Source organism: Homalodisca vitripennis, chromosome 3 (assembly GCF_021130785.1).
Source record: "Homalodisca vitripennis isolate AUS2020 chromosome 3, UT_GWSS_2.1, whole genome shotgun sequence".
Classification (NCBI taxonomy): domain Eukaryota; kingdom Metazoa; phylum Arthropoda; class Insecta; order Hemiptera; family Cicadellidae; genus Homalodisca; species Homalodisca vitripennis.
The window spans coordinates 59,146,251-59,172,958 of NC_060209.1; the positions used below are offsets into that span (position 1 = coordinate 59,146,251).

General features: G+C 33.0%; 1 protein-coding gene and 1 long non-coding RNA gene across 3 annotated transcripts in view; one reads left to right on the forward strand and one right to left on the reverse strand.

The window, feature by feature from the left end:
* Nucleotides 1-8,496, reverse strand: part of LOC124356948 — a 29,174-nt gene extending 20,678 nt beyond the window's left edge. Inside the window, exons 1-2 of one of the 2 annotated variants that reach the window (XM_046808276.1) lie at nucleotides 8,380-8,496; nucleotides 2,508-2,721 (exon numbers count right to left, since the gene is read on the reverse strand). In XM_046808276.1, coding sequence (XP_046664232.1) covers nucleotides 2,508-2,714 — 207 coding nt within the window. In that variant the 5' untranslated portion in view covers nucleotides 2,715-2,721; nucleotides 8,380-8,496. Of the gene's footprint in view, nucleotides 1-2,507; nucleotides 2,722-4,855; nucleotides 5,317-8,379 lie in introns of those variants that run through there. The other variant, XM_046808275.1, reaches the window with a different exon arrangement.
* The window catches only part of LOC124356949, a 34,247-nt gene continuing 12,832 nt past the window's right edge, over nucleotides 5,294-26,708 (forward strand). The window contains exon 1 of the long non-coding RNA XR_006921907.1: nucleotides 5,294-5,488. This is a non-coding gene — a long non-coding RNA (uncharacterized LOC124356949). The remainder of the gene's footprint in view (nucleotides 5,489-26,708) is intronic.

Here is a 26,708-nt window from a genome sequence, read left to right on the forward strand (position 1 = left end):
CATGAAAAAGAAAATTGTTAATTTTTTAAATAAGACCGATATTTTTAGTAAAAATCAATTTGGCTGGCTTCAGAGAAAATATGAATACCGAAAGCGCTCTATTTAATTTTACCAAAAATGTATACAATGGCCTAATATATAAATACAAGTAAATGTATAAGTGGTTTATTCTTAGATATAAAAAAAGCATTTGACACTGTAGATCATACAATTTTATTAAAAAAACTTTATAGGTGTGGTATTCGAGGAATAGCTTATTCTTGGTTTGAAAGTTATTTACGGGATAGGTATCAGTGTGTCAGAATGCACTCCACATACAGTGAAATGGGTAAAATCTTATATGGCGTGCCCCAAGGGTCAGTATTGGGAGCAATCCTTTTCATTATATATATAAATGATCTATGCGATGCCAGATTTCAAGGAACACTAACATCATTTGCTGATGATACAGCCCTTAGCTATGTCAAAGATAGCTGGACTGATATCCACGTTGCTATGAGCAAAGATCTAGAAATAATTCAGTGGTGGTTCACAATGAACCATATGCTTTTAAGTACGGAAAAAACAAAATATGTCAATTTCAGTCTCAGAAAAAATGACATTATATTTGAACCTGTTTTCTATAGATGTGCTGACTGTATTTTGAAATCAAGCCAAATCAATAATTGCTTAACAATGGATTGTTCAACGATACAAAAATCGGATATTATAAAATATTTGGGAATTCATATGGATAGTGAATTTAATTGGAAAATTCACATATCGAAAATTACAAAAAAACTCAATAATATTATAAGAATTTTTTATTTTTTAAGAAACATTTGCAATTTAAAAATACTTAGAATGTTATATTTTGCGCTCGTACAAAGTCGAATTGAATACAGCATATTTCTTTGGGGAAGTGCGTATGATTCAAATTTAAATTCATTACTTATGCAGCAAAAGCACTTTGTCAGATTAATAACCCACAGTCATATATTTGAACACTCACGACCATTATTTAATCAGCTTAAGATTTTCCCTATCAAGATGTTATTTATATATAAAGTATTAAAACAATACTATGATTTGATAAATACTACCAACTTAGAAGCAAATGAATACAGCTTAAAACTAAGAAATTCAGGAAATATAAGAGTTCCAAAACCAAACAATACTTTTTTACTAAATCATTCATTTTTATGTCACCGTGGATTTTTAATAAACAACAAGCAATGTAAAAAACTCAAATAACAAATTAGTATTTTTAAAAAAATTGGGAAGGTGGTTGTTTGTACTAGAGGATATAAATTCAGTTTTATATATTCAGACATAGTAACTGGTTTTTTACCTCACGGCCCATATATATATATTTTCAAATAATTTGAAAAATCTAATCTAACTCAAATAAGCAGGTTGATTACAACTATTATTATATTATGTTTTGATTAAATAATATATTAATTTATATCCTCAAGAGAGATCTAAATTGTTAAATTAAGTTGTTTGCTGATGTTTTTTATGTGTTAAAATATAATAAGGAACCTCCAAACAGGCTTAGCGTTGGAGGCCCTATATTTTCTCATTTATTGTAAAGTATAGCCCTAAGCGCATTTAGATGTAGGTTATATTTTAACTATAAATTTAGTTTATAGGTATTTTGAAGAAGTAATTTTTTATTTCCCGTCTTTTGTAATGGTGCAGTCAGACCTGGCAAGATTTAGGAAATTATAACTCCATTATATTAATTTACCGTTATGTATTGATGTATGTATGTAGCCTGTAAGAAAATGAGAAAATAAATCATTCTTTATTCTTTATTATTCTTTATTCTTTATATATTCAATACTGTTTTTTTTATACCCATTCAGATCTCAACAATCTTGTATTAAACTTACTCAGTAAACCCAAGGAGAGAAATGCACCACCATTAGACCTGAGTTGCCTACAAAGAAATGAAATCTATGCAAAATTTTAAGTGTATACTTCAATTAGTTCTTGAAATACCTTGAGGACTACAGACATACATACAAAAAAGCATACAGAAGAGAAAGTTTGCCACTCCCTCTGAGAAATAACAAAATACATATGAAAAATTTAAAATCTGCAACTCTAATAATTTTTAAGATTATGCTAAGGGCAGTGAAGATATTTTTTGAAATGATTTATATACAACATTTCTGGCAGTTAAGCTTCCCCAACGCTCAGCCAAATCCCATAGAAGGACAGCACTATCATCAAAATTTATGTATCCTATACAAAAATGAACCTCCCTTTAAAATTTCAAGTCTATAGCTCAATTCGTATTCATGCTCAAGATATCCTGCAGACAGACGAAAAATTTTACCACTTCTCCAAGTGAAAGCCCATGGTAACACTCAACCAATAATACAATAGTATCTTATCATACTTTTTTATAATGATATTAAATAAGAGCTAAACTATAATTAAATGAAACAATACTGTTAAGGTTCAAGAAAAACTACTAATCGTACCACAAAAATGTATTTTATGTAAACAAAACGTACCTTAATTAATCCTGTTGGAACATTATTTAACTCTTCATTTGTCAAGTCCAACAGACTTATTATCCATTCATCAGGAATTTTGGAGAATACATCAGAAGTTAGAAGATTAGTGACAGGATCTTTATACAGCCAAGAATATGTTTCCAAAAATAATATAAGTTTCTCAAAGTATTCTGTAAAATCTTTGAATCCTTCTGGAAGTATCATATTTAAACTGGAAAGTAAAATCAAATCAAATCACTTTATTCCACATACTTAGAATATACAAGAAAAACAAAGCTTATTATTAGTATGGAATTTCCCCGGTCACAGTGCTGAGAAGAGTTTTTTATTATATTTACATAGCATTACATAAAAGCTATATTAATGACAGAATAAAAATTAAATGTCTTTAAAAGTATAACCTAAAATACTAACAACTCTGAAAAGAAAGGGTTACAACTAATACAAACAACTTGTCTAACAAACAAAAGCAGGTCCACGTATGAAAATTAGTTGCTACATTAATTAAATTGAAATTGACAGGTGCCAAGTTTTATGCAAAGATGAAGTTAATAACAAATAGTCATGCAACAATAATTAATTAACAGAGCTTTGGTCCGGTAATTTAGGTGTAAGGTGACAACAACAGCGCCTCACCGCCGTAAATTGTATAAGTAAAATACAATTTACTTATTATTTATAAATTACTATACTACATTAAAATACATTATTTAATCAAAATGTATATTATTACAATAAATCTTTCTATTGAATACTTTATTTTATTCATTTAAAGAATTTACAGAATTGTACAAAACTGTTGGTAGGTAACATATTAACTTATAAATATTTAACAACAATTCTTTAGCCTTCTAGGGTACTATTATATTACAATGTGCTCAAATAATCAATGCTATTGACTATTTGAGCACCACATTTATTTCTGGTGCAAGACGAGAAGTTCTGGATATTACTTTAACTAAAGGACTCAAAAACATAAGCATAGAAAGGTGCCAGGTTTCACAGGAAGCCTTATTACCTTACTATTGCCCCATTAGGTTCGACATAGAGGCAGGAGTTGAGGTGAACGTGACCCATAGGGATCCAAAATCCATCAACTGGAGGGGATACCGAGTGTCCCTAGCAAAAAAGTTGGAGGAAATAGAACGCTACCAAAAAAATGAACTTGAATTAAAAAGGTCAGTTCAATTAGTTGAACAAGCCTATGAGAAAAACTGTCCCCTCAGACAAAACAGGCTAAAGAAGATGTGCCTTGGTGGACTAAAAGGTTAGAAAAACTTCAAGACAAAAACCTGAAAATGATTAAAATGGGCAAAAAGGACAAATAACTGAATCCCTTATCTGTATCCCCTAAATGAATATAAAAAAAAATAGAAACAATAAAAGAAGAACCTGGAAGAATTTTTACAAAAACATCAATAGCTTATCAGAGGTTACCAGGCTTCATAAAACTCTCCAAACAGATCACTCTTAGCCCTGTGGAGTCCCTAGCAAAGGCCAATGGGGGCCTTACAGTGTACAAAAAGGAGACTTTAGAACTGCTTTTGGATACACACTTTCCAGGCAGTGTTTTGACTTGAAAGGAAACCCTAGTCAGCGTATGCATGGATATTGAAGGAGCTTTCAACCGAGTAACATATTAATCCATGGGGGCAGCTTTCGAACTGTTTGGTGTTCCCTCGGATGCTATCAAGTGGATATTAGCCCTCCTAAAAAGCAGACAAGTTAAAGCAAAGTTCTGGGACGAATCGGTAATTATCACAGCCCGAAAACTGGGAGAGTTCAAGCAGGTCGCCTGGTACGCCTTTTTTTTATTTCATCTCACGGCCCTCTATGAGCTTTTGACTGTCTAATATCGTTGTATACTTTACTTCAATAATAAACATTCTACAAAGATTTTAATGATGATGTGCACAACTAGCAAAATAGTGCCAGCCATTACAGGAGTTTTAACTGCAATATCCAGGGTTAACTATTTTCAGTCATAATCCTTGAAACATGCATAAAATGCAACATTTGGTTTCCTGGGTGTTTAATAAAAAATAATAGCCTAAATATTATTAAAATAGACGAGACTTTAATAAGCAGCCTACACTCGTTTTTTGATCGCCATCATCGAACGATTCGATATATTACCCAACTTCGATATTATGTAATAATCGTACAAGAATTATTATGCATTAACAACATGAATAACACATTACAACAACAAAATAGCTTTACAGTCGCATATAACAAAACCAACTTTAACCTGGACCACATGTTAGAGATACTTTACAATACTTACAGCTTGCCCGGATAGCTGTGAGGCACTACTTTTGTGAAATGGAGGAAAGAAATCTTACCCGACAGGCGCACTTCTCGCCTTCACGAAGATAGTCTGCTAGACAGTCTGCCTTTATTCCACTCCCCAACTTCTATGACCACTCGCCAAGAACATTCAATCTCATAATCATCGCCATTTTTGAAATCTCCAAAAATTAGATATTACTCATTGTTTATTGTTTACGTTTTTAGACATTATTATAATTTATCAATACGTTGAGGTCATATGTTAAGTTAAATAAATTTTAATACAGAATTATTAATTTGATAGAAACAATTGATACATTCAATAAACACAACTGAATAACGATTGTAGGCCACTTATTAAAGTCTACCCTAAATATACAATTTTATATATGCCTAAATACCATTTAACATTAAAAATAAATAATGTTCTTCCTGCTAAACATGATACAAACTGTACAAAACAGCTGATAAATTAGTAGTAATGATAACAATCAATAATCAACATAAGCTGGATGTAAATGTTTAAAAACAAAAATCATTCACTTTTTAATTTAAAAATTTGTTGATAAATTTGGTTGATGTATTGAAAATAAGGTAGCCTTCTTTTATTTTGGCTACCTCATAGAGTGAGAGATATTTTTATTTGTGGGCTAAATTTCTCTCCTGATAGGTCATAAAAAACCAAGGTAAGGTTTTGGTTAATTGTTTTTATTTTTCTTATATAGTAAGAAGGTTTTGGGTATATAAAATATTAATACAAAATATTGGAGAGACTTTAATAAGTGGACTACACTCGTTAAGATGGTTGTTACTATTGAACGATTCGACATATCATGCAACTTCGATATTATATACTAATCATATGCAACAAAAATTATAATGCATTAATGTTTAACAAAAATAATTTACAATTTTAAATCAAATAAATTTATCAATTACATTAAAGACCTAGACTACATATCAGAGAAACTTTACAGTTTGCTCAGGTAGCAGTTAGTGAAATAAGAGAAAGGTTTCTCCCCAGACATGTCCACTTCACAGCAGTACAGAAAATCACCATTAATAAAAGTCTGCTCCAAATATTTTGGCACAAAACCAGAAAAATCAGTAATTGGTCAATAAATATCTAAATTTGTAATTACTAAATAAATTGTTAAAAATTATAGTATTTTTGGATAACACCTCTAAACGTACCTTAGAAATTGACTAGAATACGAAAAAAATGCACCTGGCACTGAAAGGGTTGGTAAACCAACATTTGTGTAGATACATTGATGATGGTTGTTAGGGTAAGGTACGATAAGCGGACCCGGTTTTTTATATCAAAGAATGTAATAATCGATACCTAATATTCGCATCTCAAATCCTAGACTATCAATCGATATAAAGTATCTATAATCTCAATAACAAAAATATGTTTTAAATTAAAATATGAATAGTGATATACAGTGATCAAACAAATTATTATAATCAAAATTCGGAAAACTGAAGAAGACCATGTTTGCTCCTCTCACAGTTACAGTTGTTTCTTTCCCACAAATTTCACATATGGATTTTTCCGCACTAGTCCAACATGTTGAAGACGTCATGAAAGCAATGTCTTCTTCCAAAGCAATGTCGCGTAGTTTTCTAAAATTGACTGTCATTTTATTAATCAAATGTTACTTATATAAAATTGAAATATTACATTAACCCATTGCGGATCAACGACGTGAGGGTGACGCGGAGCGAGGCGTGGACCAAAGGCACAATGACGTGACCCTCACGCGGATGACGTGGTACGGATGACTCATTTGTTTTGAACGCTTATCGCTGTTATAAGCCTCGGAGATATTTATAGTCAGTTTTCCAGGACTGGCTTCCTATCTTATCTCTGGTACTCGTCCACAAATACTCCCCTCGTTATCGGTCAATAACGTTATTATTTGCGAAAAATTGTTTGTCTGAGGCATACAGTCGTGGCGTTCGATTTTCCTTTGCCTTGTGTGCGTGTACGTAAATAAAATGGGTGCCAATTTACGATCATCTGAATTAGATAGACTATTATTAGAAAGTGGAAGTGATGAAAGTGATATCGATAGTGATATTGAGGATGGAGACGGTTTTATCACGCGTATTTGTCCACGTGTTCATAATTACGCGGATACTAATGTTGACAGTGACGAGCGGGCTAGTGACCATGATTCAGATGTTCAGACTATTTTAGACATTGTTCCTGGGACACCACCGGATGTGGAAAGTCTATTTCAACATCATTTCAATATCAATAAAAACGCTCAAAGTAGTGCTTCCGAGGATATTTATGAATATACTTCTAGTATAATATACTTGTCTAATATGATCTGTATAATGTTTATATAACATAAATAACAACATAAACAAACAAAACATGTATAATTAGCGAGCGCGCTAAGCAGGCAGGTAGGCGTGCAAACACTGCGGGTGCTGCGTTGTAATACGGATTAATTCGTACTCTAAGGCCCGCGCGCGCGCCGTTTTGACGATCCGCAATGGGTTAAGAGTATTATTTGAAAGCGTTTACAGCTATTGATATAGATTATTTAATTAATCGTTAAAAATAATTAATCAATATCGATGGTTATGATTTAGTAATATCGTTTGCCAATTTCGATATAAAAAACCGGGTCCGCTTATCGTACCCTACCCGTTTGTTATAACAAAAATAAAATTATGTGTTATGGTATGTGGTATTTTGAATGTATATAAAGAGTGGCATACAAGTCTGTAGAACTTATGATTTTGCAAGCATGCTAGAAAATGGCATAAAAAAAATTTTATATAGCTTAATTTATTTCTTACACACGAAAACATATTTTTTTATTTACTTGATTTATAAGAATTTATGTGAAAATTTCTAATTAGCATAAAATATAAGGTTAGTTCGGCTGTGTTAACTAAACTAAGATGAATTGAATACTGGCGTCAAAAAGGTTGCTACATATTTTGGGTATTTATTTACAATAGCGTGACCATGGAAAATGGATAGGTTGGGCATTTATAGCCAAGTATTATTATCACAGGTGCATATAAACTGGGGGGAAAGTATATTATTGTATTATATTGATGCCTTTCGGGCATTATTGCGTTAAGGATGGAAAATAACCGACAAAATTTTGTCGAACAACACTTGGAGGGTTAAGGAGCAGGGGCATCACGTGATCTGGGATTCGACTTTTGCAAGCTTTAATTTTTTTTCTAAAAGAGCAAGCAGTGCGCAGCACTGCGCAGCGGGCAGGCATCGTTGACAGGATTAACGTACTAGTCAGCATCATTTCAGTAAAATTGCCAGAGGTACTGTCAAAAACAGAGTTTTTTAGAGGATTTCAAAAAATCGTAACTCCTTTGATTTTCGTTGCCGACGAATTTTTTCTTCACTATTGTTTTCAGGAAAAATTGTAGTTTTCAGGGAAAAAAATGAACATACCTTTCCATGGTCACGTTATTGTAAATTGATACCATATTTTGTATCTGTGGTTTGTATCCTACCACTTGTCTCAATTTATAAGCACAGTCATTTTACCTAATATTTAGTGACAGTCACGAAAATAAAACTCACTTAATAGTTGAATTACAGTAGGTAATTAATTTTATTTAAATACACGAAAAATATATCTAAACTTTAGATTGCCTAATAACATAACCTCAAATCCATTCCCCTTTCCGAATCATTTCCACTAGTTAGTGTTGGTGGATTTTTTTTTTTTTATTTGCTAAAAGCCGGCTTGAGTAATTATATCAGCAGTCACTCACATCACATGCTACAGTACAGCTGTGATCACCACCGTGAAGTTAGCGTCACTTTATCGTCCAGACAGTCTAGTGCATCAATGTTGCAGTCATCAATCTGAAGGCGTTAACAAAAATTCAAAAACTGAGATAAATTGTATAATACTAATTATAAAAACGATCTTTTATAAAATCAACACAGTTTTTTCTATTTATTACTTTCCACAAAGGTTTCCCATTAAATGTGTAATAAATAAAAATCCCAAATATAATACCTAAGTAAACCGTAGGAATGTATCGTAAAATGGACGTCCTCTAATAAAAGCCACTCCTGAGATTAAAACAAACAAGTGCCCGCAATTAAACTTTGTACACAGATGCTCTGTAAGCTGAACTTTAATATACCAACGTCAAAAAGGTGGTGTCGGCCGTCAGAGATGCTATCGTCTAAATTAAATGCACCGTTGGACAGGCGTTCTCGTATAAAAGTCACTCCTGAGACTTAACCAAACAAGTGCCCGCAATGAAACTTTGTACACAGATGCTCTGTAAGCTGAACTTTAATATACCAACGTCAAAAAATGTGGTGTCGCCCGTCAGAGGTCCTATCGTCTAAATTAAATGCACCGTTAGACGGGCGTTCTCGTATAAAAGTCACTCCTGAGACTTAACCAAACAAGTGCCCGCAATGAAACTTTGTACACAGATGCTCTGTAAGCTGAACTTTAATATACCAAAGTCAAAAATGTGGTGTCGGCCGTCAGAGGTCCTATCGTCTAAATTAAATGCACCGTTGGACGGGCGTTCTCGTATAAAAGTCACTCCTGAGTCTAAACCAAACAAGTGCCCGCAATGAAACTTTGTACACAGATGCTCTGTAAACTGAACTTTAATATACCAACGTCAAAAATGTGGTGTCGGCCGTCAGAGGTCCTATCGTCTAAATTAAATGCACCGTTGGACGGGCGTTCTCATATAAAAGTCACTCCTGAGACTTAACCAAACAAGTGCCCGCAATGAAACTTTGTACACAGATGCTCTGTAAGCTGAACTTTAATATACCAACGTCAAAAATGTGGTGTCGGCCATCAGAGGTCCTATCGTCTAAATTAAATGCACCGTTAGACGGGCGTTCTCGAATAAAAGTCACTCCTGAGACTTAACCAAACAAGTGCCCGCAATGAAACTTTGTACACAGATGCTTTGTAAGCTGAACTTTAATATACCAACGTCAAAAATGTGGTTAACAGTTAGAAAACAAATCATTGTAAAACATTTTACTAGATTAGAGAAGCATTTCATTATTTTCTTTATCATATATAATGGTGTATGTTATTGTGTGTGGTATTGTAGTAGCCTATTATGCTGTTTATCAATTCCCAATAGTTATGTTTACTGTTTACTTTCTGTAAGTCTATTATCTAATGTAATAAGTTGAATAATACCATTTAAGTTTGGTTAAACTTTAATCCATTTCATAACAATTTTATTCAACTTAATTGTATTAATCATATTACAAGTGATTTTCACATTAAGGGCATTAATTGAACAATTCTTTAAGCCAGAACGCTTATATTTAAATATTTAAAGAATTTTCCAATTGCTCCAAGAATCTTCAGAACGCTTATGCCTGACCCAAATAAACATCATGCTGATGGCCATTGGTACCACTGGAAAGCAACATTTGAAAACTTTACTGAAGCAATATGCGCTGCTGAGGAAAGCAAGTTAAAGCTTCTTATAAACTTTGTCAACTTCAGCATCCATGAACTACTATCAGGAGCTGATTCGTATCCTGAACCTATAACTATCCTCGACAAACTTTTTATAAAACCAACTAATACGATATAGTTCCGTCACCAGTTTGTTGGCGACTAGAAGGCAAGGACTTGGTGAAAATATCGACCAGCATTTGTGGAAACTGAAAGAACTTGGCAAAATATGTAATTTTAAGGCAGTCACGCCTGGTAAAACAAAAACGAATATATTCGGAACACTTTAGAGGAACCACTTAGAAAAGGACCTACATTGTAAATGTTTCAAACTTTGAACCAGCGTAATTTTTAAAGAATGAACCTTTTCAGGTTATATTTGCGGCATTGTATTCTAATAATAGAGAACTTTAATGTTATGTACTACTCGACCTATCCTTCAATGTAAGATTTCCTTCTGACTCTTTTCAGGTCGTCTCCCGAGATGACAAAAAATGGTAGTTACTTCTAAAAGTAGATTTATAGGTGCAGTAATTTATACCTGTAATCGTTCGGGAATCATCCTCATCCCCAATCCCGTTTTTGTTACACCATGTATAATTTTAAATGCGGTAAGAGTCCCTTATTAGCCTTAGCTGTCTTTTCTAAACTGCAAACCGTATATAACGACAGTAGGTTTCTGTAAGACTCAGATTTTGAATTAAATTACAGAGGATATGAGTTCAGTGACTAAGCACCTCGGAGTCCGGGAGTAAACGTTCAAATATTAAAAGGATTTAAACTTTACATCTATTTTGATTAACCCAGCGGTAACAAAATAAAGGACAATGATAATTCAAAAATTAACCTTAAAATACCAGTATGGTGGAGCTCTCACTTTGTCGCCTTAGAAAATATGGCTTTAGCGTGACGTCATCAATACGCTGCCATATAATAAGAGACGAACGGTAACTGGACATACATACTTTGTGAACTATTATAGTGACCGCTTATTCCTAAGTAAAATGTATACAGAATGCTTTTACAGTTAAAAATGTAAATGCCGTGAATTTAAATGATTCAAAATTCTGTGACTTAATTTATATTGGAACTAATAAATTACTATTTTTTACTATTTACTATTTACTATTTATTAGTACTTACTTACTTACTACGCCCCGGCAGTAAGTAAGTAAGTACTAATAAATTACAAGCGCGATGGCGAGCGGTTTAAACGTCGAATTTTGGATCTGAGAAAAATAGCGCAGGAAAACTAGTGGCCTCTCTGTAGCCTCCACTTTTTATCAGTAAGTAATAATTAATTACATTATACTGTATCGACTCTCCTTCTTATTCTTTTTGATAAGATCCGTCCATGAGGACGGCAGAACAGGGCTTAAAAGGAGATCGGCCTCTCTTAACAAAAAAATAAATAAGAAAATAATGTTGTCTTTTCTGCAGGTCACTAAAGATTTTGCGGTTGGCTCCTGCATTGAGCAATTGCATGGCTATAAAGTAACTTAGCTAAACATATAATCTGACCAGTTAAGTGCCTGTAAAAAAGTATATAGACGATAAAGATATCAAAGACATCAGTGGATGTGTGGGGAAAGCAAATAGCACCAGCACTTTCAAATGGACAAGATAAGGCTGCGAGGTAAGGGTTCAGGATGGACTTGGGTTAAGTAGTAAAAAAAACTATTTTTTCACTCAACAAATTCCTTTGTGATATTTGGAAGTTAATCTGCGTGTTAGTTTCAGTAGTTATGAACAATTGAAATAATTAATTTATACAATCCGTAATTTTTAAGAGATAAACTTTTACTGCCAAAATATTACATATGAGATTCAAAGTTTAATCGTATTTTTACAAACCATAAGAGAGTTGTTCCAAATGATGGTTTGAGAATGAAAGGCCAAGTCTTAGTAAATGGACTATTTAAATAGAACATTTAATGTTTAACACCTTTATTGTGGCTCTATACTGAGTAAACTTTAATACTATCACTCTGATTCTATGCGGTAAGGTGTCTGACACAGTCAAAGTATTAAAAACTCTTGCATAGTTTATCCAGTAAATGGACTATTTAAATAGAACATTTAATGTTTAACACCTTTATTGTGGCTCTATACTGAGTAAACTTTAATACTATCACTCTGATTCTATGCCGGTAAGGTGTCTGACACAGTCAAAGTATTAAAAAAACTCTTGCATAGTTTATCCAGTAAATGGACTATTTAAATAGAACATTTAATGTTTAACACCTTTATTGTGGCTCTATACTGAGTAAACTTTAATACTATCACTCTGATTCTATGCCGTAAGGTGTCTGACACAGTCAAAGTATTAAAAACTCTTGCATAGTTTATCCAGTAAATGGACTATTTAAATAGAACATTTAATGTTTAACACCTTTATTGTGGCTCTATACTGAGTAAACTTTAATACTATCACTCTGATTCTATGCCGTAAGGTGTCTGACACAGTCAAAGTATTAAAAACTCTTGCATAGTTTATCCAGTAAATGGACTATTTAAATAGAACATTTAATGTTTAACACCTTTATTGTGGCTCTATACTGAGTAAACTTTAATACTATCACTCTGATTCTATGCCGTAAGGTGTCTGACACAGTCAAAGTATTAAAAACTCTTGCATAGTTTATCCAGTAAATGGACTATTTAAATAGAACATTTAATGTTTAACACCTTTATTGTGGCTCTATACTGAGTAAACTTTAATACTATCACTCTGATTCTATGCCGTAAGGTGTCTGACACAGTCAAAGTATTAAAAACTCTTGCATAGAAATATACATAAACATTTAGTATGTTATTTAACTAAATCTAATCTTTTGTGTTACTAAAAATAGTATTTGGGACATGATAATTTTAAAAATATATTCTGAATCAACACTACCAACCAAACTTTTAACAAATTAATAGTATTCATTCAGATCTCAAATTAAGTCTTTTCTATTGAACAATTGGACAATTTTGTATTGTAACTATAGAGATGATTTATAAAAACTCATTTAAATTGTGGAAGTGACATAAACATGAGTAGATAACATTTCTGTTACAATCTAGTAGAAAATCCTGTTGTGCTTAAAATTTGATGTGCAAGATGTGAATAAATTCCAACAGCCATTAACTGTAATAACGGCAGAGTTTTGAAAATTTGCGTCTCCTTCAAACTGTACATTAATATGAAGAGACAAGTGGAGATACAAAATAATGAATCAAAACCCCAGGGACAATGATAAAACAGTCAAACAACAAACATCTACACCCATCACAGTTCAACAGAGGATCCAACATTCTAAAATCCTGCTTGATAGCCCCTAGACTACTGATATACAATACAGTAAAGAACACATACCAAGGATCTTACCACCACATGGTGGATATGCACCAGGTACCTAAATTCCTGTTTGCAGCTGCAGCACTATTCATCCAATCTGAAGACATGTTGTGGATACATACCAGGTACCTAAATTCCTGTTTGCAGCCGCTGCACTATTCATCCAATCAGACGACATGTGGATACATACCAGGTACCTAAATTCTTGTTTGCAGCCGCTGCACTATTCATCCAATCTGAAGACATGTTGTGGATACATACCAGGTACCTAAATTCCTGTTTGTAGCCGCTGCACTATTCATCCAATCTGAAGACATGTTGTGGATAATCACCAGGTACCTAAATTCCTGTTTGCTGCAGCTGCACAATGTTCATCCAATCTGAAGGCACGTTGTGGATAATCACCAGGTACCTAAATTCCTGTTTGCTGCAGCTGCACAATGTTCATCCAATCTGAAGGCACGTTGTGGATAATCGCCAGGTACCTAAATTCCTGTTTGCTGCAGCTGCACAATGTTCATCCAATCTGAAGTCACGTTGTGGATAATCGCCAGGTACCTAAATTCCCGTTTGCTGCAGCCGCACAATGTTCATCCAATCTGAAGTCACGTTGTGGATAATCGCCAGGTACCTAAATTCCCGTTTGCTGCAGCTGCACAATGTTCATCCAATCTGAAGTCACGTTGTGGATAATCGCCAGGTACCTAAATGCCCGTTTGATGCAGCCGCACAATGTTCATCCAATCTGAAGTCACGTTGTGGATAATCGCCAGGTACCTAAATTCCCGTTTGCTGTAGCTGCACAATGTTCATCCAATCTGAAGTCATGTTGTGGATAATCGCCAGGTACCTAAATGCCCGTTTGATGCAGCCGCACAATGTTCATCCAATCTGAAGTCACGTTGTGGATAATCGCCAGGTATCTAAATTCCCGTTTGCTGCAGCTGCACAATGTTCATCCAATCTGAAGGCACGTTGTGGATACGCACCAGTTGCTAAAATTCACGTTGTAAGCTATTGGCTGTTTGCTCACCACTATTTCTTACATTTTTCATTTAAACACAAGTCACTGGGGTTGCTGATAAATGGATTTAGTTGTGATGTATTTCCTCTCCACATCTTCATATTTGTAATTTTTGTCATTCATTCAATCGTGTAATTTCTAATGTAACAATAAAAAACTTTCTCTTAAATCTCACTATTTACTTGTCTAGATTATATAAAAAACAAAATTGATGAAGAATAACGATTAAACCTCTTTCCTTTGCTATCAACTCACAGTGTAGGGGTGGTTTATAATATGCTTATGATTAATAATTGATACCCTATTAACATTATGTAATCTTTATACAGGACATAATTGTAAACTGTAATCTAAAAGATTTTTAAGCAGCTCTTAAAATGCCAGATTTTTGACAAATAATTACAAATATCGGTTTTTACACCTAGAAAATGTAATCTCTACTACATCAAAACATTTTTTCAGCAGTGACAGTCAACCTCTGAAGTTATTAGAAGAAATCTTCTCATGTTAATAATTCCATCCAACAATACAATTTGAAAGGTAGTGTGGAGACAGCGATGTAAAGGAGTTACAGTGAGTTGAGAAGAGACCTTATTTCAAAACATATCCCACCAGGAATTCTAGGTAATATTGATGATAACTGGGATGATCCTTGTGCACAGGCCAAAGACAGGTCTTCAGTATGAGTAGATATCCAAAAATAGCATTTCTGAAGTCAGTGATCATTATTGTGATGAATATAATAATTATAACTAGCCCTATTTCATTACATCACGGAACATGATTGGCTACTCTAGTGACCACTGTAAGGTAAAGTATATCTGTTGTCTACAGAGAAAAATACATAAAGAAATCTTGATGCATTTTCCAAAATCAGACTTGTTGCATATTGTTATGAACTTTTAGAAGGGCTTTAATCAGAATTTTTACTGTGATTGGCTGCTAAGCTTAAATTTTTAATAATAGTCTATGTTGCCAACTTGTGCATTTATTTTGCCACTGAGGGTTATACAGTAATAACAATTTTATTTAACTAATAGTTAATTTGGCTTTAGTGAATTATTTTCTTTTAACTCAAGGTTTCATGATAATTATTTCCTATTATTAAATTTAAGTTTAAAATTGGTTTTTAAATAGTATTTATTATGGAAATAGTAATATTTCATAAAGTTCAGTCACTTCTCATGTACATACTGTAAACAGTTTATATCCTTATCTTAAACCATTTTTCCTTGAGTCTGAATAAGCCCCAAATTTTTATATCAAATTCCTAACACTCCTCATGTAAGAAAACAATTTTTCTATATGTTCCTCTCCTCAGAAGTAGTATTTAAAGGGCTAAGAGCAACCAGTTCTTTGGAATCAAAAAAATTTATTCCAACTGACCACCTTAAAGGTTACTACAAGAATAAGTAAACTATAAACGAGACTGGTTATCTAAAAAATTCCGAATGAGTCATTGACCTAAAATTGCTTGATGTGTACGTAGCTTATATACTGTTGGGGACAGAAAGAAACAACCGCAACTCTCAAATTCATTATTAAGTCTTGGCTCAGGAAAGAGTAAGCCTAACCGAAATTTTGTAATGTGATGAAAAAAGTTCAGGGACAATATCTTGCGAAAAACATGTGTGTTTACTTGGCACAAACAAATTTTTGAGGGATGTGAAAGGGTTGAGAATGAGTGCCACAATTGTCGCCCAAGGACGAGTGAAAACCGAGATCAACATTGAGGAAGTCCAAAATCTCATTGAGGAAGATCAGCGCATAACTTGTTTTTAAAATGTTGAAGAACTCAGAATCAGTTACAGTAGTGTCCAAGAGATCGTGATAGAATACTTGGGATATCACAATGTGTCTTCTTGGTGAGCTCCACATCTGTTATCGCAGGATGACAAGTGACATCAATTGGATGTTTTTGAAGCGGCTCTTCAAACCATTTCAACAAAATGATGCCTTTTTGAATTACATTTTTTCTTGTGACGAAACTAAATCTTTACGATGGAATAAAAAAAAAGCTTCCAATTATATAGAAATAAAATTATTTTAAGGGTGGGAGAATATTAAAAAAATAATATATATCCTTTGGTTTAGTTAAATAAAGTTATAATTCTTTACAAGTCAATTCCGAGCACATGTCATACACCCTCATATGATGCCTTCAATGCTTTATGTTAGTTTTTTTTAAACAAAATTGTAAAATTTTGTACGTATACATATATAGTAAGATGTTTGTAATATAAGTGTTTGAGGAACGAAATTTAAACTTACGTACATAGTGCATGTTTATGGTAAGTGTGTAAATTTGTGTTCAGTGTTCTTTGATTGTTTTTTTAAATATATATGAAATATCTTTAGTGAACTATGGATAAAAATGAACTAAAGATTTGCTTGGAATTAGTTCTTCAAAATATTGTACCTTACAGAAGAAGATACTGTAGTCCATGAGCCAAGAGCCAAATTGCATTGCATTAGCACACAATGTAGCTTTTCATAAAATTGATAGATAGAGGAATTTTCTCTTAGACATTGTCACGCTAATTCTGATGGGAATAGAAATAGGATATCGAACAGTTTTTTCCTGAGTCAATTGGTTTTAGTTTAAGACAATTAAAACAGAGATATAAAGAAAAGTTAAATCAGAATCAGCCAAAAATACGGAGACCGACTAAAATTCAGCATTTTCTGACAACTCTTAGTAACACATCGGTTATTGGTGTACTCTGCGAGCCAATAGTGCTAATTTTTGCTTTTGGAACAATTAATTCAAACTATTAGTCTAGGAGCTGAGGGCTAACTTTTATTATATTGGCTTACAGCCGAGTGTTTTGTGAAATCGACAGATGATTTTTCCCTAAGAAAGAAATGAGTCATCAGTTTTCGTGGAAGTTGGCTGATGACATAACTTTATTGCATGTCTGATAATTATTAGATTTAAGTAAGTCAAACTAAAAACAAAATATGAACAGAGTAAAATATTATCATTTCGATATACTTTAAGACTTTTGACATTCTTCCATTTCAACCTCCATGAAAACTATAATAGATGACAACTTTAGCGGAAAATCCTCTGCCAATTTCACAAACAATCGGCTGAATGTTCTACATAGTGCAAATTAGCTTTCAACTTCTAGACTAATAGTTTGATTTATACAAAAAGTAAACCATAGCTAGGCGTGTCAAAATTTGTTGAACTCTTCATATCCTCTGCTCTTTGTTACTCATAGCACAATAAAAAAGGTTTCCAGGAGAGCTCACTTCTGGATGGCTTATATCTGCCAGGACCTACACTATTGGCAATTGGCACTACCAGCTATTTAGCATTGGCTAGCTGGGTACAACAATAACCAGTATCACTTAAATCTAGGCTACCCAATAGATGTCCAGGAGTGGCAATTCGCGAACTGTGAATGACAAGATTTATGGGGGGAGGGGGGTTGGAAGTCATCAATAGGTCTGGTCCATTGCAGAGGATGACTGTTGGAACGGATGGACTCCCTTAATGTTGGTTCACCTACTCACTTTGAATGGGAGAGGCTGGAACAGAACTAACCTCCTCTTCCTCCAAGGTGTTAAGATTGAGAAAGTGCTCGTTATCCCTCATCATGAGATCTCAACAAATCTCCTTACCCATCCTGAATATCCAGAAGGAGAGCAAAGAGTCTTTTACGATTAAATGTTATGAGAGATATTCTCATCTTGTTGTCCTAGATGAACATAACTATAATAAACGTTGGAAACTTCAACATAATTAATTGAGGATCTTAAACAGAATGTATGGAAATTGTTAAGTGCTTCCTTTGCCTACTTAGAACCCGCATTAAATTATTGCTTGTATTTATCCTTCACGGATGGATACAAGCACATCCGCTAATGACTTTCCTTGAAGCAGACAATTTGCTGATACATACGTTGAAGATTAGATTTTTCACATATGTTACACGTATCATCCACAAACTATACTAGTATATTTTCCATTTGAAACTGCATTTATTGGAAATAATTTACAAAAATGTTCACAAAAACTACCAAAGCCTTACTTTAAAGACTATTTGTAAGATAAATGTGTTTTCAATTGGTAATACTGCAGTCACTTGGTGGTCCCAGCTGTCAAAGGAGGGTATATCAAAACTTTCTCAAACAATGAACTTTGAGTATGATATATTGTTTGTTATGGTATATTCATAATGATTTCTTGTACACCTTGTGTGTTTATTAGCTCATATTATCTTATTAAAAGCAATAGTTTTTCACTCAAATTAATTGCTTTTATTCTTATCCATTGAGTAGGTAACATAAAAGTATTATTCACAAAGAATTTACTAATGATAACAGATGGATATTTGCTAATATTATCGTCAAGTAAGAACCAGAGGCAGATACATCAGCATGACTTTTTAATGGTAAAAATATTAGTTGGTGCAAACTTACTATTACACAATAAGTTTTATAGTTAAAAAAACATGTTTTTTTCACAAAATGTTGTCCCATTCCAAAAACATATTTTGCCAATCTTCACCCAAGTACGAAGGATACATACATATAGTTATATGTACTAATAAATCATAAATAATAAATAACTAAAAATAGAATAATAGCAATTGTGGGATTTGAATTTTGAACAAGTAACAAACTTTGGTGTGTGCTGCGAGTGTGCTTGTGGTATACACACAGGTTCTCATTGTCTGGCATGTCTAGGCTTTCAGTTGTCTAAATTTGGAATAAAGAGTTGTAATGTGTAAATTTTTAAGGTGAGATTTTCTTTACAAAATCAGCCTATTGTAATCACCCTCACGGTAGCACTTACCAAATATTTCTACATAACTTCATTGAAAATGATCTCTAGAGCCCAAATCCACCCCGTTCAAAATTGTACGTGGTACAATCACTAACTACTTTGTCACCATTTCGTTTCAATACATGGCTGCCTTTAAACTAAAAATTCACAACTTCGTTATTTAAGAACTTGGAGAAAAAACAAAAAGTGTTCTGGAATATTTATAAAGTTTACTAAAAATATGGTAATAAGTCAGGCTTTTTGTATCTCAAATGGTTTTCGATATACTGATTAAACGTAAATCCCATAAGAACTTTTCTACCACAAAGAACTGGTGGTAGGAATGTTGAAACAAGTTCAAACTCGGTACAAATATTGACCTTTTAAATACATTGATTTAAGTTTCTTGACCAGATTGGTACTCCATGCCTTTCCATTAAAATAGCCGTTTTACCTTTTAAGAATTCACATCTCCATTATTTATGAACCTAGAGGAAAAAACAAAAACTGTTCTGTATGCTTATAACATTTCCTAAACTTTTTGTCATAAACATTTTTTAGTATCTTCAAACAGTTTTCAAGATATTGAGTACTTGTAAATCCTATGAAAATAAATTACTAATGTTTAAGCTGTCGCAAAACCTATCTACGTTTTCCGAATGAGGCGAAAGAGAACAATTAATTAATGCTTCTACGTGTTTTGTGTACAAAGCCATGTGAGTGTGATACTTTACCAACAAATTTTTTAAGATTCAAAACTAATGGATATTAAAACTACATTTCTAAAGATATCCGTCAAAATCTGTATTATTTTACTTAATGTGAGGTTCAGTTATAAATTATGGGACTATGGATAGATATATTTTCTAATGTGTAAACTAAGACACGGAATAAACATTGTGATAAGCATATTGTGTTTAAAATATTTATTATAAATGTACATTTCAATAACAAACTTATAGTAAAATTATGGTAATACTGTGCATGGAACAACATTATATAAAATTTGTAAATTTTTAACAATGGTAAAATCTATATAAATTATGAAACATTTCCTGGTTTAGTTATAAAATGTGTTAATTTTTTAGTTTATTGTGCAATCTCTTAACACTCAAATATGATTTTTAATACAACATAACTTTATTTGAGTAATAGGATATGCCTCAAGAGTTACACTTTTACATAATTAACTCAGAGATGGTTCGACTTATTTACATGAAATTTGACAAGATTTCCAAAAAACTATACAAAACTGAGATGCAATCTTAAAATTAGCTCTTTAAAAGTGTTTTGGCCCCTATGAACTTAATTACTTTATAAAAATTAAAGATCCCAATGGGATATATGCTTTTGAAATAAAAAAAATATACAAACTGTTACTAACCACCAATTATATTACATGTGCACAAACTATCATGGTATTTGGTAAAATGTTTAAAATTTATAACATTTTGGATAAATCTTTTCATAATTTTGCTAAAAACAATCAAACCTTCTCTGAGTTAATTGAATACTCGTACAAATATGTGCATAAAGTTAACTACTTACAAACGTCTAGATATCGTACAAAAATATTTCAATTTTTAGATTTAGTTTTGAGTGTTTTGATATTACAGAAGAAACGGTAGTGAAACTATTTTGAATGATTAATTTTACTTTTATTCTTTCTAATTGTAATGGCTAATCCAGGTATTTTTCAGTCAATCAGGTACAAAGATATTGCACTTACGTCTAATAATCTAGTCTTTAATTAAAACTAGGCTATTACATTCATTCTTACACAATGGTTATGCCTTCTATTGTATCAGATCTTAATGTAGTACGAGGCACATTATTGCAAGCCTGGCTGTATGTGCAGTTACCACTCTTCACTTCCCATGTAACCTGCAGCGTTACCACATTGTTACATCAGCTGATTCTCAGTATGAGGCGACACGACGATGTCTTGCTTCATTCCGGTTGTGTTTATCTGTTTTGCTCTTCAGCATTCAATTATTTCGCATTAATTTTATTATTATTTCTTACTCACAATCTGTGTCATAGTGTAAATAATTACAGTAAAGGTTTCTCGAAGATAGATGAGCAGTAACGATGAGCAGTAACACTCGCCTGTTGAATTCAATCAATTATCTGATCACTAGTTATTCTTCCGTTAAAGCTGGCAACACCACGCCACAACCCAGGCTTGCATTGTTATGTCTCGTACTAAAAACTATTAAATAACATAAAATACTTCTTTGTCATCTATTTTCCTCAGACTAGGATACTAAATATTGCAAGAGGGCACCCAAAAGAACCAGAATATTTTAAAAATATGTATTCGTCAACAAAAATTATGAGCTTGTGCTATACATGTCTGACAGAAGACTGCAACCCCCAACAGTGCTATTCTGCTTATTATTGGATAAATCCTCATATTTTACATTTTTTTTTATATATGAAACTTAGGTTGGTAAGAAATATATTTTTTCATCAATGGAATATGGTCTGATCAGATAATGGGTGAACATAATATGCTTATAAAGTCGAAACTTCACTTAATTATTATTAGTCTAGGACTGAATTATTAGGGTTGAAAACCAATGAATATTAGTAATGGATAAGAGAATCATCAGACTTACCTTAAAAATATCCTTCTGGGGCCACTGATTTGGAAGAAACACATAAAGACATATTTAGAAATGTTTCATTGCACAGCAATCTATCTCAACCAGTTCAGTTTAAGTTTCAGAATCAAGGTAGGTAGTAGGGTAGCCAATTTACTTTTTCTGGACACTGTTGATGCTACAATTTAGTACTATATATCTGTATTAGGTAAAGTATTGTTTATAATATTATTCGTACAAGGTATAGTACTATAACATACTACTCAAATATAGTATCAATAGTTAGATCCATATGTTCCTTTCAAATCAGTGAACCCGAGAAGAAAGTTTTCAAGGTAAGCCTGATGATTCTCCTATCCAAATAATAATGATTACTAGTTTACTTAAATTACGTATTAAATGAACAGTATTTAGTGATCAGTGTTTGAAAAAGTGACAAATTTACAAATGTTTTTTTTAAACAAATGAGTTCATGTATGGTAAAACTGTGTAAATTGTAAAACACATCTTCAAGAAAATAAACAACTCTTAAAACAGTCGACTTCAATCATTAATTAATATTGTCACGATGCGTTTTTTTAAAGGTTGAGTCCTTGGAAATTTGAAGTGATTAATTTATTTGTGAAAGATAACAATTTTTGTCTTTGATTTAATGACAAAAAGATTGAGTGATGTCCACATCATTACATTATCCACTCACAAAAAATCAACAATATTTACAACTTCTACAAAATAAACAGATTCTAAATATTTTTTACAGAAGTTTTAAAAATTTTTGGCCTTTCAATCATTTGAATACATAATTATTATTATATTTTATTTATTATTATGAACTTATACAGAATTTTTGTTTACATTATAATATAAGGTTATCAAAGAATCTAGCGTCGCATGCTAAATTTAAAACAGTTTCAGATAGAAAAAACTAAAATCGGTTAATTTAATTAAACTAATTTACTATTTAGTATAAGTTATTTATAATATGAGGGTTGCGTCCAAGGGACTGATATACTTATATTAAACGTTCAAACAGTTTTTTTTATCATATTGATGATGTTATATGATTGTATTTCAAAAAATTATCTGTAAACTAGATTTTCCAATCTTGAAGTGTCCTTCAGGATTTTTACCCATCACTAACTGGACTGCAGAAAGAGGGTTTTCTGTTAACCCTGTGTCAAGAATGTGAAGAGAAAAACTATTTTACAAGAGAAACTAAATTCTCTAATATTGTTGTGTTGTGAAAACAACTTAACTTTCGGTACAGACTTTTCTGACATTATAAACAAGTTTGCAAAGCTGAAAGCCAGGAAAAAAGCTTTGATTTAAATTTGTTTCAATAAATTGTTCTATATTAGAGATTATTAGCTATACTGTGCAAATAAATTGCAAAAGTTTTGTAAGAAACGCCAAGCAGCCTTTGTTGTTATTTCCTGTGGCACACATGTACAAAATTAGTAAGTCTAGTGCTTGTAAAAAGCATGGATATTTTCTGTTATATGTATAGACTACCACTTTTGAATTTTATAGACACTACCTAACCTAAATTTTATTGATAACAATAGCTAAGCCAGCTTGGGTTAGGATGAGTTATGCCATTAAATTAGATCAGAATGTGGTGTACGTAGTGTTTATAAAGGAAAAAATCTATAAGCTTATCATGATAAATGAAAAACACAATATTAGCAAGTTACCGTGTGGGAAAATGGGGGACACAAGTTGACAAGTCTGATATTTCAGAAAACTAGCTTACCAATCACAACCAAACTTTAGTCTTCCTCAAAGTAATTTCCATTAGACATAATGCACTTCTTCAAACGAACCTTTCACTTTGAAAAATAAGTTGTAAAATCTACCCTCGGGATTTTACAAGTTCTGCCTTCAATTTCAGGAACAGTTAGATGTCAGAGTCATTTGTTATGGTTTCATACATGTCTTGTGCAATTTCCTTTTTTTTATGAGCAATTTTGGGATGAAATTTACATTCACTCATTTCAAACGTAATTCCTCAGACAGAATTCAGGATCTCATACATCCCAATCTTCCTCCATATCATGCACTGCTAAGCGATTGTCCGGTTTTATCACAAACCTCACACGTTTGATTATTTTGTGGGTTAGCGTTAAGGAAGGTTAACCCGAACGTAGCTGGTAGATCACTTTCAACCAAAACATGGGCATTTTTTAAATGGATGATCCAGTAATTTATGGAAGTTGGAGTCATGCCTTTCCCCTGAAAGGCTTGCTAGATCATTTGACTGGTCTATGCACACATCCTCCTGGGTTTGAACCAAAACGATGCTAATCTTCAAGTTCCATCTTGTTTTTTTTAAATCTGATGAAGGCTAGAGAAACTGCAGACTGAACACTGACTAACAACCAATTTATTAAAGGTATGAATGGAAGCTATTCTCAGAGCAAGTAGAAGTATATAAAGATAGTAAATGCTGAATCTGACAACAATAGCGGTTGTAGATAAGGAGTAATCATCGAACATAGGATACTTTCCAAATAGCCCCCATACATGTTACAGTTAATAATAGCAATGTGAATGGTACAGCATCATTTCTAGAAAAGCAAATTCTAGAAATTGAGCTGGGTGTTGTTAGCCTCAAAGCAATCACTAGTTTGGGACGGTGGAGTCACTGTCCAGTACTTTAGATGGTTCCTTTTGTTACTCCATTCTCCTTGCAAAATAAATATTGTCTTGAGCCCTTTTGTTGCCTTGACATAACATGTGTGGTCTTCCATTCAGCCTTTCATGAGAAGGACCTTGGGCTATGTAACCTCTTGGACTTTTGGTCTGCATGTAGCTTTGTCTTTTACTAAACCCAACGTGATACCCCAGTAGGGTACACTCCTAGCTTGCCTGCCAGTAGAATCTATACTGGGTATAGCAAAAACAAATCTGGGCGACCAAATTTGTCACTGATGCACATGTTCTTCAGTTTTGGATTTTCCCAAACTGACAACAGGGTAATAGTGTAGAGAATAATTTGGCGATACTTTATGTACATATTGAGCTTTAAGTAGACAGAAAAAATATATTTGAATTACTTACACTGCTTTGATCTGAGCTGCTAACAAAGGCTGCCTTGATGTATTCCCGCTCGCTGTCACTGATGGAAGGATGGGTGTCCGGGGAATTGGCACCTAAAAATAGCCAGGCCACTGCCCACAACACACCACACAGTCCAGTGCTGTAAAAGATACTGGGCCAACCCCATGGACCTGCAGTCAGATACCCGGCTACGAACAGCGTGACCACGGTACCAAACTGGGTGCCTACACAGAAAACAGTTTAAAAGTTACATTTAGTATTGACAATGTCTCCAGTAGACAGAATTGTATAGCCTGTAAACATTATGATTAATTTCATAGTATATGTACTTTCATAAAATAAGTTCTATAGTTATCCACCAAATATTGGAGGATCAAGAATACTTCATTAGGAAGCTATAAAATGACAATTCACCAGTATGCTATTCAACTTTAATTGTATCCAAAACTCAAAAGTCACAGCTAGTTTAAAAACTTTCTTTCAGGGTGTCACATTTTAAAGAAACTACATACTCTACACTCAATTATACACAGTAGAGAGAGATATAGAAGGATATGACTAATAACATTTACAAACACATATAAAATTACATAAAAATACAACATGCAAATAACCAACAAACCAAGGGGAACCAGTATCACAACATACAGCATAAGCCAAAGAGCAAGCCAAAGTTGAAAAAAGTTCTTTTTTGAAAATATTCCATCAAAATATCCAGAATTTACCAACTAGAATTGAAGCATTAGAAGTGACACTCCAAGAAATTAACCCTGATATAGTTGTCCTTTGAGAACACAAAATGACAAGTATTGAATTAGAACGGCTCAATATTTCTAGATACTATTTAAGATAATTTTTTTCACAAAAGGATTATAGTAGTAGTGGAGTTATCATATTATCAAAGTACAATGTAACGGTTGAAGGATTAAATACACTTTCAATTAATAGTCTTAATACTGAAAAAGAATTTGAATGTTGTCTGGCTGAATGTAAATTGGACTCTTTCCAGTTTGTACTCGCTGGTATCTACCGTTCACCTTGTTCCAATGCAAATAATTTTCTGACAAAATTAAATGCTATCTTATTAAATGTGTAGTATATTTAGTTCTTTTAGATTAGCATTTGACATATGATATCATTCTTTGTATTGATGTACAATCTATAAATAAAGATTATTTTGAATTTTAATACCATCTTAACTAGAGTGTGGCTAGACTACAGATAATTTTATATATGCATATCGTCAGCTGGAATCAATGTTTCTTATGGGAGTCACTCTTTACGCAAGTTATTTTTTTGGTGTTAAAGATTTTTAGCTTTTTAAATCATGAAAATATACCTAAATAGACCAACGATTCTTTTTGGTTGCTATAAAACTCATCTGTTAAAATAATTGTTCAAATATGCCAGAGTTTTAGGAAAAGCAAACAACACACTTTTTGACGTGACAACGTCTTAAATTAGGTTGCGGCTCGGAGTCACTCATGAAAAAGTGTAACGCCCGGTAACGTTACGATGCCCGTCCAGTGGGTCCGCCGCACGGGATCCGCACGGGATAAAGCAGATAACTGTGGGTCCGCCGCACGGGATAAAGCAGATAACTATGTTTATTCGTGAAAATGTGGAGTGCTTAGATT